Source organism: Cornus florida, unplaced genomic scaffold (genome assembly GCF_030987335.1).
Source record: "Cornus florida cultivar Cherokee Brave unplaced genomic scaffold, ASM3098733v1 CherokeeBrave_3.0.0_Hap2_Chr08, whole genome shotgun sequence".
Lineage (NCBI taxonomy): Eukaryota > Viridiplantae > Streptophyta > Magnoliopsida > Cornales > Cornaceae > Cornus > Cornus florida.
In genome coordinates this window covers 8,094,599-8,109,152 of record NW_026775578.1, presented here as the reverse complement: position 1 = coordinate 8,109,152, position 14,554 = coordinate 8,094,599, and the positions used below count along the sequence as shown (strand labels likewise).

Below are 14,554 nucleotides of genomic sequence, written 5' to 3'. Positions count from 1 at the left end.
GTCTCGTGATTTTGTGAGGTATTCTCGGAAAGTGTATGGCTGTGGGTCTCTTTCTTTAAGGAGGGTAGATTTCGAGGATGAAATCTTTTAAGGAGGGTAGAATGTAATGTTTTCAAATTTTACCATTTTTCATTTTCTAAATTTTTATTTTTTATTTTTCGAGAGTATTTTCGTCTTTTCTCGTTTTGCGTGTCGGACACCGTGGGGTGTGCCAGTTGTGTCCGAGTGTTGGTTGGGACATTTCATTGTATTCAAGACCTCAAGTATGCACATCCTCCTTGTTAGCTTATCTGTAATGTTTATCAATATATATATATATATATATATATATATATATATAATAATAATAATAATATTATTATTATTATTAAACATTACTTTTTCACTGTGGGACCCACCTGTAATATAAGGGTCATTACAGACCCATTTTATTTTCACTCAGCTCTCTCTCGGCCAGTTTGTTTCCTCTCTCTCGCTGCCTCTGTATTTTCCTTTTCTTTTTTTTTCTTTTGCAACTTCAATCCTTGATTTCTTACTCATCTCTTGAAAATTTTGGATGCCGTTTGCGGCAAATTGAAGCCCACGACGAGATCTTCAAATCCATACCAACAATTTCAGCTTTTGGCTATTCTAGGGAGTCCGAAAATTGTGACCCATTTTGAGGGTTTGAGGTGAAAATTGGGGGTTTTGCATAAAATAGAGATAGGGGTTCCTAATTCACTTTTTTTTTTGTTTCTAATTCACTTTATTTGATTTGTTGTCAAGCATGTTAAATTGTGTTAGTTTTTCCTTGAAATGATCATATTGTTATAATGAGATATGTGTTTATGTGTTTTAATTGGTGTTACATGAAATATATGCTTATATGAATTTAATTCCATGTCTTACTTGTTTACCATGCTAGAATTTTGTTGAAGGAAGTATGTTATTTTTTTTTTAAACTTCTTGTGAAGCATGCTAAGTAATTAAATCTTAAAATTGGCGTGTGATGATAAATGTTGCTATGACTAAAAAGGCATGAAGCATCTATGTACTTCATTGGGAAAGAGATGGGAACATGAATTTGACAAATAAATAAATAAATTTATATATATACATATATATTTTTGGGAAAAAAAAAATTGAAAAGAATTTTGTGAAAAACCCGGCCGCCTAGGAGTTGCCTAGGGACCGCTGCGTTAGTGAGGCCTAGAAGGGATTAGGGAGATCGTCCTACTGTGGTTGAGTTACCTGGGCCCCAAATGACGCCATGGAGTTGCCATGGGTCAGGGACAGTGGCCAATCCTCCTCTTGTGCCGCCATGGAGTTGCCATGGGATGGGTTCACTAACGGTTTAGAAATGGTTTGGGGAAAATGGGAAGTGACATTGCATGGCACGACATTTCAGTGCATGGCATATTTATTTGTGGTATTGGATTAATGATGTGGTATCGTAGTTATACTTTTACTCCCGGTATGGTATGATCCCAATTTCCTTATTCCTATTCATTGTGTGGATTCACGGAGGTCTCAAGAGGTGTGCATTAGGCACTACCTACTGAGCAATTTTGCTCACCCCTATTATTTAACATTTTTCAGGGCTTGAAAAAGAAGTAGTGGATGACAATCCCCCGCAAGCTTGAGAAGATTAGGAATTGTATTTTGTTATCTTTTGTATCTTGGTCCATTTTTTTTTGTATTGTCTCAAACTATGTAAAAGAGTAATTTTTTTTTTTTTTTTTTTTTTTTTTTTTTTTTTTTTTTTTTTTTTTTGCAAATTATAGCCCTGTAACATAACTAAGATACTTGATTATTTTTGTTGTAAACTGAGACCATGTAAATGCTTAAGTTGAAGGGGATGACGATGATGGGCTAATTTGGGAAGGTTGTTGATGTTGTGGTATTGGGGAATGCATTATATTTCTTTTGTATTGTGTGTTGGGGCAGGTTGGATAGGTTGAACAGGTTGTTATAAGACCATTTTTAGCGGAGGTCATGCCGAAATTTTTTTAAAATTTTTTTATTTTCGGTATTCAGCTTAGGGTCATTACATTATCAGTTTGGATCACTTAATTTCGGACGGTCACAACTTCTTCGTTTCAAGCCCAAATGAGGTCATTCTTAAGCCCATTTTCAAGGATTTTGAGTTAGTTTTCCAACGAGACCAACCCTATCTTCATATTCCACTTATGTTGAGAGTTATGATTGTTTTAGTGAAACAGTGTCAGAATTTGCTTTGAACCGGTAAGGGCATTTTTGGGAATTCATATTTGGTGACTGTGAAACCTCATTTGACTAGTTTTACGATGGATTATCCTTTCATATTATAAAAAAACCATTTTACCCCTAGCATGTCATCGGGTTCGGGTAAGGACCCTGTTAGCGATCCGGACCTCCGGTTTAGTACGTTACAAGTCAGGTTAGAATTGGTCATTTCATTTCAGATGTCAAGTTGAGCCTGAATTATACCTCTTGCTAGAGTTGCAACTTTAACTAGATACAACAAAATATTAAAATTTATAATTCCTTTTTTATGACACAAATCACAATTTTTTTTCATTGCTTGGGCTATTTACTTACTTCACCTTGTTGTCACAAGAAGTAGTAAAATCTTGAAGCAAGTAATTATGAATCATATGAAGGGAATAGGTTGATTCTTTGTTTAACAGAAAAATAAATAAATAAATAAATAAAAATATGACTTTCATAATTCATGTTGCAATTTGAGTCATGAAAGCTCACATAAATTACAAGCATCAACTGCAACTGTATTTTAGCTTTATGAAATTAAAAGGTGTATTTTAGCTTCTCCTTATACATTTTATTGATTTTTTTTCCCCCTGGATGGTGAAATAAGTGTACATTGACGTGTAAAATGTACATTGGCGGAATATTGAGACTTGGTCTCCATAAGCCCAATAGTGCTATAGGATGGTATAAATGCAATGAAGTATTACAATTGAGTGAAGTCCAGATGACAAGACCGGTATAATCATGCTCAGCCCATATATTTGTTCAAATGGAAGGTAGGCTAGATAGCCGTTGCAGTGGCTACCAGTCAGTCCATTGGGTGATTTTCAGAGACAAGGGGAGGGAGAAATTATTACTGGTCATTTGATTGCGTTACGGTTTGTAATTGTCGTAGAGAATCTGACCATGGAATAGTTTGTCAGACAGATTAGTGCACGGAGTTGTTCTTTATACTTAGGCTTGATGAAAAATAATAATAATTTAGATAAATACTTTACATTTTGTTGACATGACAAATCAATTTAACATTACATAAGAAATAGAGTATTTCACAATATTTTCATTACAACTTGCACCTATTGAGGAAAAAAACACCTAAAATAACTTAGAATTGACGTATGGGACTTAGGTTGAAGCTTAAAGGCCTTAACAATGAAGTTTTAGGGTTTACAGAGACTGAACAGACGGAGAACAGACGAAGAAGACGAGTCAGCATGAACTCAGCCGACTGAGTTGGGAACTCAGCCGACTGAGTTGGCAACCCAGTCGGCTTAGTTGGACAGCGACGTGAATTTTAGATTCTTTATTTTTTATAATAATTATTATTATTTCCCTGTCACAAGAGATTCTTTATTTCAAGGTCTTTATTTCATAACAAGAATAGTTGAATGTAGAATAGTCGACATGAATATTTTCATTACAACTTGCACCTATTGACTCAAATAATAATAATAATCTCTAAAGGTGTTGAATTACACCATCCTGTAAACGAACTTACACTATAATTCATGTGTCTAAGTTGTTTGAGGGAAAATTATTGAAAAACTTTTTAGCATTGACTTTTCTCATGCCGTACTAATTATTTTCAGTAACCAAAGTCAAAGAGATTCTTTATTTTTTATAATAATTATTATTATTTCCCAGTCACAAGAGATTCTTTATTTCAAGGTCTTTATTTCATAACAAGAATAGCTGAATGTAGAATAGTCGACATGAATATTCTCATTACAACTTGCACCTATTGAGTCAAATAATAATAATAATAATCTCTGAAGGTGTTGAACTACACCATCCTACACGTCATTTGCTTTTCGAATACTATCACGAACTCGATCTCCTTAGATATTGAACTAGTCCTTAAACGAACTTACATTATAATTCATGTGTCTAAGTTGTTTAAGGAAAAATTATTAAAAAACTTTTTAACGTTGACTTTTCTCATGCCGTACTAATTATTTCCAGCAACCAAAGTCGAAGAGATTCTTATTTTTTATAATAATTATTATTATTTTTCTGTCACAAGAGATTCTTTATTTCAAAGTCTTTATTTCGGAACAAGAATAGTGGAATGTCGAATAGTCGACATTGATGACTTTGCAAGTGATCAGATAAATGTCCATATCCAGAGTCAATTGCATCATTATATGCAGATGACTATTTGTCCCTGCTTCCTCTGCACTCTCCTTTTTCTACTTATAATATAAGACTTTTTCTCGTTTCACTTTTAATTTTAGTTTATATATATGTATACTTCTTTAATTGTTTTTGTTTCCTTTCTTGATCGATGAGCTATCATTGAACATTCAAGTCTTTTTTATTTTTTTTTCATTCTCTCTCTCTCTCTCTCATGTTAACATATTGTTGTGTTTCATTCAAGTTGTTGAAATACAAAGGCAAGACTTAGATTATTTAGTTAAAATTAATGTATTTGTTGTGTAGTGGATCTTTTACAATATCAATTGAGATTGTCTTTGGTTTCAATTTTTAAATTAAAAAAAAAAAAAAAAAAGAAAAGGAAAGAAAAGTAAACTTCAGAGACAAAGTTCTCTTTCTTTGAAGGCCGGTCAACAATACTATACTTTTCACACGGCACACTATTATATTAACTTGAACCGCTAGACACGGCAGAAGGGTTTTTCAGGTAGACTTGCAGTTCATTAGTTCTTAGTAGTTACATAATAGTATTAGTGATTCACATTATAAATAATTAAGCACTCATTTTTGCTCTAGCAGAAAGACGAGGATGAAGAACTATATCTTCATTTCACTTCTAATATTGTTGAGCCATCTCTATTAATTAAATGCAGAAATCGACGCAAATCATAGTAGTAATATCAGTGTAGTGAAGGAAATTCAGGTTGGAGTAATTCTGGATATGGGATCATTGGTTGGGAAGGTTGTTAATAGCTGCATTAGCATGGCTATATCTGATTTTTATGCTCTTAACACACACTACACAACAAGGATACTTCTTCACATCAGGGATTCCAAGGGAGAACCCCTACGTGCTTTGTCTGCCGGTGAGTCTCTATTTTTCATTCCACGCGCATCTTAATGAATTGGTACCTTAAGCTTTTTTGTTCTGAATTGTCTTCTTCATTTTTCATTCACTATTTATTGGCATGCATGGCCTCATATGCATAGAAAAGAAAATGCTACTATTTGGTCACCTGAGTCAACTCGGCTTTCTTTTGGCCAAAAAAAAAAAAAAAAAAAAGATTTGAATTTTATATCATTTTTCATAAACCTATCATTTTTTAAATAAAAAAAAATTCAGAGTGATATTTTTGAACTTGAAGTCTATGTTCATGCTTGAAATTGGAAGGCTTTTACATTGACATTAACTAATCAAGTAAATTGCTTCATTTGCCCAATGCAGTTCTTGATCTTTTGGAGAATATGAAGGTGCAAGCAATCATAGGTCCAGGAACCTCACCTGAAGCGATGCTCTTGGCTGCATTGGGGGACAAGGCCAAAGTTCCTATCCTTTCTTTTTCTAGGACTCCGTCGCCAACAGAATATTCATACCTTGTTCAACTTACACAAGACCAAACCCTTGAATTTTATGGTGTTGCTTCCGTTGTGGAATCATTTCAATGGACGAATGTCAACTTCAGTTATTCGTTTGCATGCCGTTTTTAACAGAAATACACAGCAATTTATATGTGTGTGTGCATATAATAAACGTAAATATGAAAAAAGAAAAGCATTATCAGACGTTTAAGAGACGTTTTCTTCCACAATGACTTTGTCCACAACCAAAATAATTCAATGTAAAATAGTCATTGGTTGATTTTGCAATTGTTGAAAATTATAATAGTCAATCTTAACCATGTGGTCAAGAGTACTGAATGTTGGACGAAAAAACACATCAATAAATTGGTAAATCAATAGTATAGCTTCTTTTTTCTTTTTCTTTTGTAACTACTCCTAGTATTGTGATGATGAAACTGTTGGGACACAGCGGAAGCAAAAGAAAGAAAAAAAGAAAAAATAATTCAAACCACAACATAAGATATATACGTGGTTCACCCAAAATTAGGGTTACATCCACAGATGAGAAGAAATTTATTATATATGTAGAGATATTACAATAGTAAAGAATTTCAACACTGGACTATGCACACAAATTCTTGACCGAGTTTTCCGTGTATGCCACGAGACTCCCTCTCACCGTCAGTGTTAACTCTACCAAACCCGTAACTCACCCCTACCATCAACGTACTCCCTCATGAGGCTACATCTCTCTCAACTCATAACTCTCAACAATAGCCTAAGTGTCTATTTATAGAGTCACATACCCAATTTCTTTGTGGACAAGGATTACAATTTCTTAGAGCCCAATTCACGTCTCTATAAGAAATTACCATAAAATTATACTCTAAAATAGAAACTAATAATAATGGGAATTTGAGGCATAATTCCTAACAATCTCCACCTTGGCTCAAATTCCATTACGTTAATCATCGCTTCTTATGGCAATTAAATCTGGACAATTCTCTGCAACTTCAATCTTCACGATCTTATTGTAGAACTCGGATTATCCCCTCACTATACATTGCTCAATTAGTCAAACCCCAAGGCTCCACCTTGACTTCTCAAGCTCCATGCCAGGTAATCAAGCCGATTGACTCCACCTACAACTGAAGCCCGCTGTAGCACATGTTGAGACTTCTTGTGTTTTCTGAATCTCCTTCACCTTTGGCTCTAATACCAGTTGTTGGGGCACAGCGGAAGCAAAAGAAAGAAAGAAAACAATAATTCAAACCACAACACAAGATATATACGTGATTCATCCAAAATCAGGGTTACATCCACGGATGAGAAGAGATTTATTATATATGTAGAGATATTACAATAGTAGATAATTTCAACACTGGACCATGCACACAAACTCTTGACCGAGTTTTTCGTGTATGCCACGAGACTCCCTCTCACCATCAGTGTTCACTCTACCAAACCTGTAACTCACCCCTACCATCAACGTACTCCCTCATGAGGCTACATCTCTCTCAACTCATAACTCTCAACAATAGCCTAAGTGTCTATTTATAGAGTCACATACCCAATTTCTTTGTGGACAAGGATTACAATTTCTTAGAGCCCAATTCACGTCTTTATAAGAAATTACCATAAAATTACACTCTAAAATAGAAACTAATAATAATGGGAATTTGAGACATAATTCCTAACAATCTCTGCCTTGGCTCAAATTCCATTACGTCAATCATCGTTTCTTATGGCAATTGAATCTGGATAATTCTCTGCAACTTCAATCTTCGCGATCTTATTGTAAAACTCGGATTATCCCCTCACTATACGTTGCTCAATCAGTCAAACCCCAAGGCTCCACCTTGACTGCTCAAGCTCTATGCCATGTAATCAAGCCGATTGACTCTACCTACAACTGAAGCCCGTTGTAGCACATGTTGAGACTTCTTATGTTTTCTGAATCTCCTTCACCTTTGGCTCTGATTCCAGTTGTTGGGGCACAGCGGAAGCAAAAGAAAGAAATAAAACAATAATTCAAACCACAACACAAGATATACACGTGGTTCACCCAAAATCAGGGTTACATCTACGGATGAAAAGAGAATTATTATATATGTAGAGATATTACAATAGTAGAGAATTTCAACACTGGACCATGCACACAAACTCTTGACCGAGTTTTCCGTGTACGCCACGAGACTCCCTCTCACCATCAGTGTTCACTCTACCAAATCCGTAACTCACCCCTACCATCCACGTACTCCTTCATGAGGCTACATCTCTCTGAACTCATAACTCTCAACAATAGTCTAAGTGTCTATTTATAGAGTTACATACCCAATTCCTTTGTGGACAAGGATTACAATTTCTTAAAGCCCAATTCACGTCTCTATAAGAAATTACCATAAAATTACACTCTAAAATAGAAACTAATAATAATGGGAATTTGAGACATAATTCCTAACAAAAACTTTAATTTTCTTGTTTCACAATTAATTTTAGTTGCTATATTTGAAATTCTTCAAGTTGTTCCTTTCTTGATGAGCTATCATTAAACTTGCAAGTGATTAAAAAAAAAAAAAAAGAGAGAGAGAGAGAGTTGAAGTTGTCTTTCTTTAAAGGCCGGTTAACAATTCTACTTTCCTCACTGGATACTAACTTGAACGCGCTAGACACAGCTAGACATATATTTTCAGGTAGACTTGTAGTTCTTACATAAGTAGTTTGTAATTGTTAGGTTCAATGGTTCATATTCAACCAACCTATACCTATACCTATATATATGTATATATACATTAAGCACCCATTTCCTCTGGCAGAGAGACAGGATGAAGAACCATATCTTCATTTCACTTATAATATTGTTGAGCTATCTCTATCAACTAAACGCAGAAGTACCGAGCACAAATAAAAGTAGTAGTATGGGTGTAATGAAGGAAATTCAGGTTGGAGTAATTCTGGATATGGGATCATTGGTTGGAAGGTTGTTCATAGCTGCATTATTATGGCAATATCTGATTTTTATACTCTAAACAAACACTACAAAACAAGGATAGTTCCTCACATAAAGGATTCGGGGGGAGAACCTCTGCGTGCTCTATCTGTTGGTGAGTTTTCGCTTTACATTCTTCATGAATCCTTGAGAGTTTTGTTTGTTTGTTTTTTTTTTTCCTGAATTGACTTTTTCATCTTTCATTCATTATTTATTGGCATGCATAGCCTCATATCCATATAAAAGAAAAGGCTACTGTTTGGTCCCCTAAGTGGATTTGGCTCCTTTTGCCAAGGAAAGAAAAAAAAAAGAAAAAAGAAAACTCATTTGAATTCTTTATCATTTTCATAAACCTATCATTTTCTTTCCAGACTGATATGTTTGAAATTAGAAGCCAAAGTTCATGCTTGAAATTTTGGGATTTTACCATGACATTAAATAATCTAGTAAATTGTTTCCCTTGCCCAATGTAGGTCTTGATCTTTTGGAGAACAAGAAGGTGCAAGCAATTATAGGCCTAGGAACATCACCTGAAGCGAATTTCTTGGCTGCACTGGGGGACAAGGCCAAAGTTCCTATCCTTTATCTTTCTGGGAGTCCTATGTTGTCAACAGAATATCCATACCCTGTTCAACTTACACAAGACCAAATCCTTGAATTTGATGGTGTTGCTTCCATTGTAGAATCATTTCAACGGACGAACGTCATCCTTATTTATGAGCAGGGAGAAATCATATCAAATTTGGCCGATTCATTCCAAGAGAAAAACATTCATATTGCTCATAAGAGTGCCATTTCTCTCTCAGCCACTGATGAACAAATCCTCGTAGAGCTCCATAATCTCACGAGTAGTACTCTCCAAACAACAATATTTGTTGTGCATGTTTCACCTTCTCTAGTGTCTCGTTTTTTCTTAAACGTCAAAAGGTTAGGAATGATAAGTAAGGGATATGCTTGGATTATAACTGACAAGACTATGGACCTCTTGCATTCAATGGATTCTTCTGTACTTATTGAGTCAATACAAGGCGCACTAGGTTTCAAGTCTTATATTCCACCATCAAACGAGCTCCACAACTTCACTGTAAGATGGAGAAGGAAAATGCATATGGAAAACCCCAATAAGGAAATGATGGAGTTAAATGTGTTTGGCATATGGGCATATGATGCAATTTGGGCCCTAACAAGGGCAGTGGAGAAGGTAGCAGATAAGATTTCTCAAACCAAGGAACAAAATGCAGCTAGCATTGAACATAACAGACTTAGCTAACATTGGAGCTTCTCAAAGTGGCTCAATAATTCTAAACGAGTTATTGCAAATTAAATTTAGGGGTTTAAGTGGTGAGTTCCAATTTATGAACGGGAAACTAATCTCTAGGGTATTTGAACTAGTCAATGTATTAGGCAATGGGGAGAGAATAGTTGGATTTTGGACACTGGCTGATGGAATCACTAAAGAAATGAATCCATCTATTAGTGAAAAATATCCGAGGTCTTCAAGTACTAATATAGGTCTTGAAACCATTATCTGGCCGGGAGGATCTACAACTACTCCAAAAGGTTGGTTGATGCAAATGAAATGTAGAAAGCTAAGAATTGGTATACCAGTGAATCAAGGGTTCGAAGAGTTGATAAAGGTGCAGCGTGATCCTCAAACAAATGCAACAACTGCCATTGGTTTCTCCATTGATGTATTCAATGCTGCCATTGATGGCTTACTAAATACTGAATCATATGAGTTTATTCCATTTGAGGATTCCAATGGGGAGTCGGCAAGAAACTATAATGATCTTGTATATCAAGTCTATCTTCAGGTACGTCAATTCAAAATGTAGAACAATATCACGACTAAGAGATTCACAAATATTTAGTACGGGAAACATTTTTCACATTTCCCACACACATTCCCTCATATACACATGACACAAAACATGCAACTAGACATGAATGCTAGCTTATTTATATATATCTGCATAGTGGTTTTTTTAATGTATGTTGCATTTTTGAATGGTTCAGAATTATGATGCTGTCGTGGGGGATACTGCAATAACGGCCAATAGATCTCTATATGTTGACTTTACAATGCCATATACCGACTTGGCTGTTGGAACAATAGCAAGGGTTGACAATAAGAACATGTGGATCTTCTTGAAGCCACTTGATTCAAATCTATGGCTGACAAGTGCTGCTTTCTTTATCCTAACCGACTTTGTTGTTTGGGTTATTGAACATCCAATAAATGAAGAATTCCAAGGTTCAGCTTCTCAGCAAATTGGAACGGTCTTCTGGTTTTCCTTCTCAACCCTTGTTTTTGCTCATAGTAAGTTCTTTTGTAATTTTTTTAATTGGTAAAAGCATATTGCATTGAAACAAAACAAAATAACCTTCCAGAAAAAAAAAATTAAAAATTAAATTAAATTAAATTAAGAACCAAAATTTTGGTGTTTGACATTGCAGGAGAAAAGTTATTAAGTAATTTGTCAAGATTTACAGTAATTGTTTGGGTGTTCGTTGTGCTTATATTGACTTCAAGTTACACTGTAACTTTATCTTCAATGCTGACGGTCCAACAGATACTGCTAACATCAAAAGAGAATTACATAGGATACCAAAGTGGCTCTCTCATAAAAGGAGATATTGTCAGCAACCTGAATTTTGAAGACACTAACCTTATGCAATATTCTTCGCCTAAGGAATATGCAGATGCTTTATCAAGGGGGACTAAATATGGTGGTGTTCTCGCTATCATTGATGAGATCCCATACGTCAAGATCTTCCTTGCAAGATATTCCCAAGATTATGCCATGATCGCATCAGAATCAAAGACCAATGGCTTTGGCTTTGTGAGTATCATTCTTAAACAAATTGGTTTTGCACAGAGACACATGAACATAAAAGAACAACAATGTCATCACATATGCAGGCATATAAATAGAAATAATATACAGACCTTGTGCATAATGTGGACATTTCCTCTCTTTATTTATCTGTCTATGCGAACTATAATTAATATACTATGGTTGATTTCTTATGACAGGTTTTCCTGAAAGGTTCACCATTGGTTCCTGAAATTTCAAGGGCAATTATGAAACTGAGAATAGAAGGAAAGCTTATGATGATGGAGAAGGCATGGTTTAATAGTGAATCATCTTTTATGTCCCAACAGGACTCTTTGAGTAGCCCCAGCAATAATCCCAACGCTCTGAACCTCGACAATTTTAGTGGTTTATTTCTGATTAATGGGATCGGTTCAGCTTTAGCTCTTGTCATATTCTTAATCAATTTGCTTTGTGAAAAATGGAATGTCATAAAGTATTATTTTGTAGGCATAGTTGGGGGAAAATTAGTGCATACGGTAAGGTATGTTTTATGTAGAAGTCGTAATATGATTGTAGAAACCAATTCCAGATAATCAAATTCGAAATGCTTCAACTATTACTATTGTTCTTTTGCTTACCACCCCAGTAATGCAACTTTAGATATCACTATTGGGCTAAAACACATTCTAATTTCCCAAATGTTGGGGCCAACCCTTGTTAACGAATGAATTAAAGGCCAGTAATTTACAAAGAGTTCAAAAACCAACTTAATTAACGCAAAAGTGTATATTTTTGTCAACCAATTAAGGGCAAATACAAAATAATAAAGCAAATAATTCAACAAAACAAGAGCCACCAAGTTTTAAGTTGAAATCAAACAAAGAAATTAAAATGAAAAAAAAAAAAAACAATAAAGTAGAAGCAAAATAAGGCTCACTCACCTATTATGTAATCTCTCAATGCAATAAGGCCGCCTTCCCGTGCTCGTTCGCGCTCAGAGGATTCTTTCTCACCGTCAACCACCAACTCACCATATTCATTGAAGACTGCAATTTGGGTAGCCCAATCAAACCCAATTCCAGTCAGGTTCGGTCTTTTACAGGCTTGGATAACTAATTTTTTTTACAATTACGGTTTACTAGGATTGAATATTTTCAATTCCAACATAATCAGGATTAGGTTATGGATTGATGTGCCAGTGAACCCAACTCCAACTCAATTTTTAATATTATTTTATACATATTTTTTTATTTTAAATATATTGTATATAATACTTAAATTATGATTACTTCCTTAATTTAAATCTCAATTTATTAGTATATCTGGCCACTAGGATCTACATTTTAGAGAATTAAACTTTTAAGAATTTGTTTGTATCAAGCAAAACTCCTCTAATTCAGAAACTTAGTCACCTCTCTATTGAAGCACACCTAGTGGGCAGAATTTTGGGTTGAATTACGTAAACAGGGTTTGAGTCGTCGATATAGTAATCGAGCCTTGAGGACCAAGCAGCAAGAGTGGAAAGTCAGAGAAAGCTAAAATTGACCGACTTGGATCCTCTATGTTAAATATTTTCTAAGTTATTGTAAGTTAAATTCGCTACAGAGATATTAAAACCTTATCTATTTCTGGGGCCAGTAATAACCCATTTTTTTGATGAGAAAGTGAAGCTTTGGACTCACATATTATAAATAGAATTAGACGTGGCCAAACCAAGGCCTCTCATCAGCGCACCATAGGGACCGCATGGAAAATAACTTCAGAGGATTTGCGCCTTTTTAAAAAAGAATTGTGCCTAAGAGTAATCTAAACTAAAACTAACTTATAAAATCATTCAAAATTTTCAACTGTGGAGATTAGCATAACTCAAAATAACGGGACTTTCTAATCCTAAGTCTCAACTTGAGTTTAAAATTTTAAAGATGGGTTAAGCTTATATTGAATAATCAGGTTAAAATTAATCATTTCATATGTCAAGTTGAGCTTGAGTGATACCTCTTGCTCGGGTTACAACCTTAACTACATACAACAAAATGTTAAAATTTATAATTCCTTTTTTTATGACACAAATCACTTTTTTTTTTTTTTCATTGCTTGGGTTAATAACTTACTTCACCTTGTTGTCACAAGAAGTAGTAAAATCTTGAAGCAAGTAATTATGAATCATATGAAGGGAATAGGTTGTTTCTTTGTTTAAAAGAAAGAAATATATATGTGTATATATATATATATATATATATATATATATATGACTTTCATAATTCATGTAGCAATTTGCGTCATGAAAGCTCACATAAATTACAAGCATCAACTGCAACAGTATTTTAGCTTTATGAAATTAAAGGTGTATTTTAGCTTCTCCTTAAACATTTTTATTGATTTTTTCCCATGGATGGTGAAATAAGTGTATATTGACGTGTAAAATGTACATTGGTGGAATATTGAGACTTGGGCTCAACAAGCCCAATAGTGCTATAGGATGGTATAAATGTAATGAAGTATTACAATAGAAGGAAGTCCAGAAGACAAGCCCAATATAATGGAGATCAGCCCATATGTTTGTTCAAATGGAAGATGTGCTAGATAGCCGTTGCAACGGCTACCAGTCAATCCATTGGGTGATTTGCTGAGAGATCTAGAGGAAGAAATTATTACTGTCATTTGATTGACCATGTAATAGTTTCTCAGACAGATTAGTGCAAGTATGGACTTGTTCTTTATAGTTAGGCTTGATGAAAAATAATAATTTAGATAAATACTTTACATTTTGTTGACAACAATGACAAGACAAATCAATTCAATAGATTCAACACTACATAAAAAATTTCACAGTATTTTCATTAGAACTTGCACCTATTGAGTCAAATAATAATAATAAAAGGCTTAAATGTCTTGAACTACACCATCCTGTCATTTGATTTCTTGATACTATTACGAACACGATCTCCTTAAATATTGAACTAGTCCTCAAACGAACTTACAATATAATTCATGTGTCTAAGTTGTTTAAGGAAAAATTATT

The 14,554-nt window shown here is 34.5% G+C and overlaps 3 protein-coding genes across 3 annotated transcripts; all 3 read left to right on the top strand.

Annotated features, from left to right (window-relative positions):
• The first annotated feature begins 4,881 nt into the window (after nucleotides 1–4,881).
• LOC132268378 (glutamate receptor 1.4-like) lies at nucleotides 4,882–6,091 on the top strand. The gene is made up of 2 exons (XM_059769232.1): nucleotides 4,882–5,249; nucleotides 5,609–6,091. Exons 1-2 carry the CDS (start codon nucleotides 5,105–5,107, stop codon nucleotides 5,869–5,871), a joined length of 408 nt encoding a protein of 135 aa, XP_059625215.1. The 5' UTR covers nucleotides 4,882–5,104; the 3' UTR covers nucleotides 5,872–6,091.
• A 2,634-nt stretch (nucleotides 6,092–8,725) lies between these two features.
• LOC132269665 (glutamate receptor 1.2-like) lies at nucleotides 8,726–9,983 on the top strand. Its single transcript, XM_059770917.1, has 2 exons — nucleotides 8,726–8,828; nucleotides 9,187–9,983. The coding sequence occupies exons 1-2, from the start codon at nucleotides 8,726–8,728 to the stop codon at nucleotides 9,981–9,983; spliced, it is 900 nt and encodes a 299-aa protein (XP_059626900.1).
• Nucleotides 9,984–10,068: 85 nt separating this feature from the next.
• LOC132269664 (glutamate receptor 1.2-like) lies at nucleotides 10,069–12,260 on the top strand. The gene is made up of 5 exons (XM_059770916.1): nucleotides 10,069–10,527; nucleotides 10,730–11,033; nucleotides 11,171–11,556; nucleotides 11,751–12,073; nucleotides 12,179–12,260. Exons 1-5 carry the CDS (start codon nucleotides 10,069–10,071, stop codon nucleotides 12,258–12,260), a joined length of 1,554 nt encoding a protein of 517 aa, XP_059626899.1.
• The last annotated feature ends 2,294 nt before the right edge of the window (nucleotides 12,261–14,554 follow it).

Bases quoted from the DNA above. Each gene is read 5' to 3' on its own strand.
- LOC132269664 (XM_059770916.1), top strand. From the start codon at position 10,069: ATGAACGGGAAACTAATCTCTAGGGTATTTGAACTAGTCAATGTATTA. The intron at 10,528-10,729 runs GTACGTCAATTC...TGAATGGTTCAG, and splicing joins TATATCAAGTCTATCTTCAG to AATTATGATGCTGTCGTGGG. The intron at 11,034-11,170 runs GTAAGTTCTTTT...TTGACATTGCAG, and splicing joins AACCCTTGTTTTTGCTCATA to GAGAAAAGTTATTAAGTAAT.
- LOC132269665 (XM_059770917.1), top strand. From the start codon at position 8,726: ATGGCAATATCTGATTTTTATACTCTAAACAAACACTACAAAACAAGG. The intron at 8,829-9,186 runs GTGAGTTTTCGC...TGCCCAATGTAG, and splicing joins TCTGCGTGCTCTATCTGTTG to GTCTTGATCTTTTGGAGAAC.
- LOC132268378 (XM_059769232.1), top strand. From the start codon at position 5,105: ATGGGATCATTGGTTGGGAAGGTTGTTAATAGCTGCATTAGCATGGCT. The intron at 5,250-5,608 runs GTGAGTCTCTAT...TGCCCAATGCAG, and splicing joins CCTACGTGCTTTGTCTGCCG to TTCTTGATCTTTTGGAGAAT.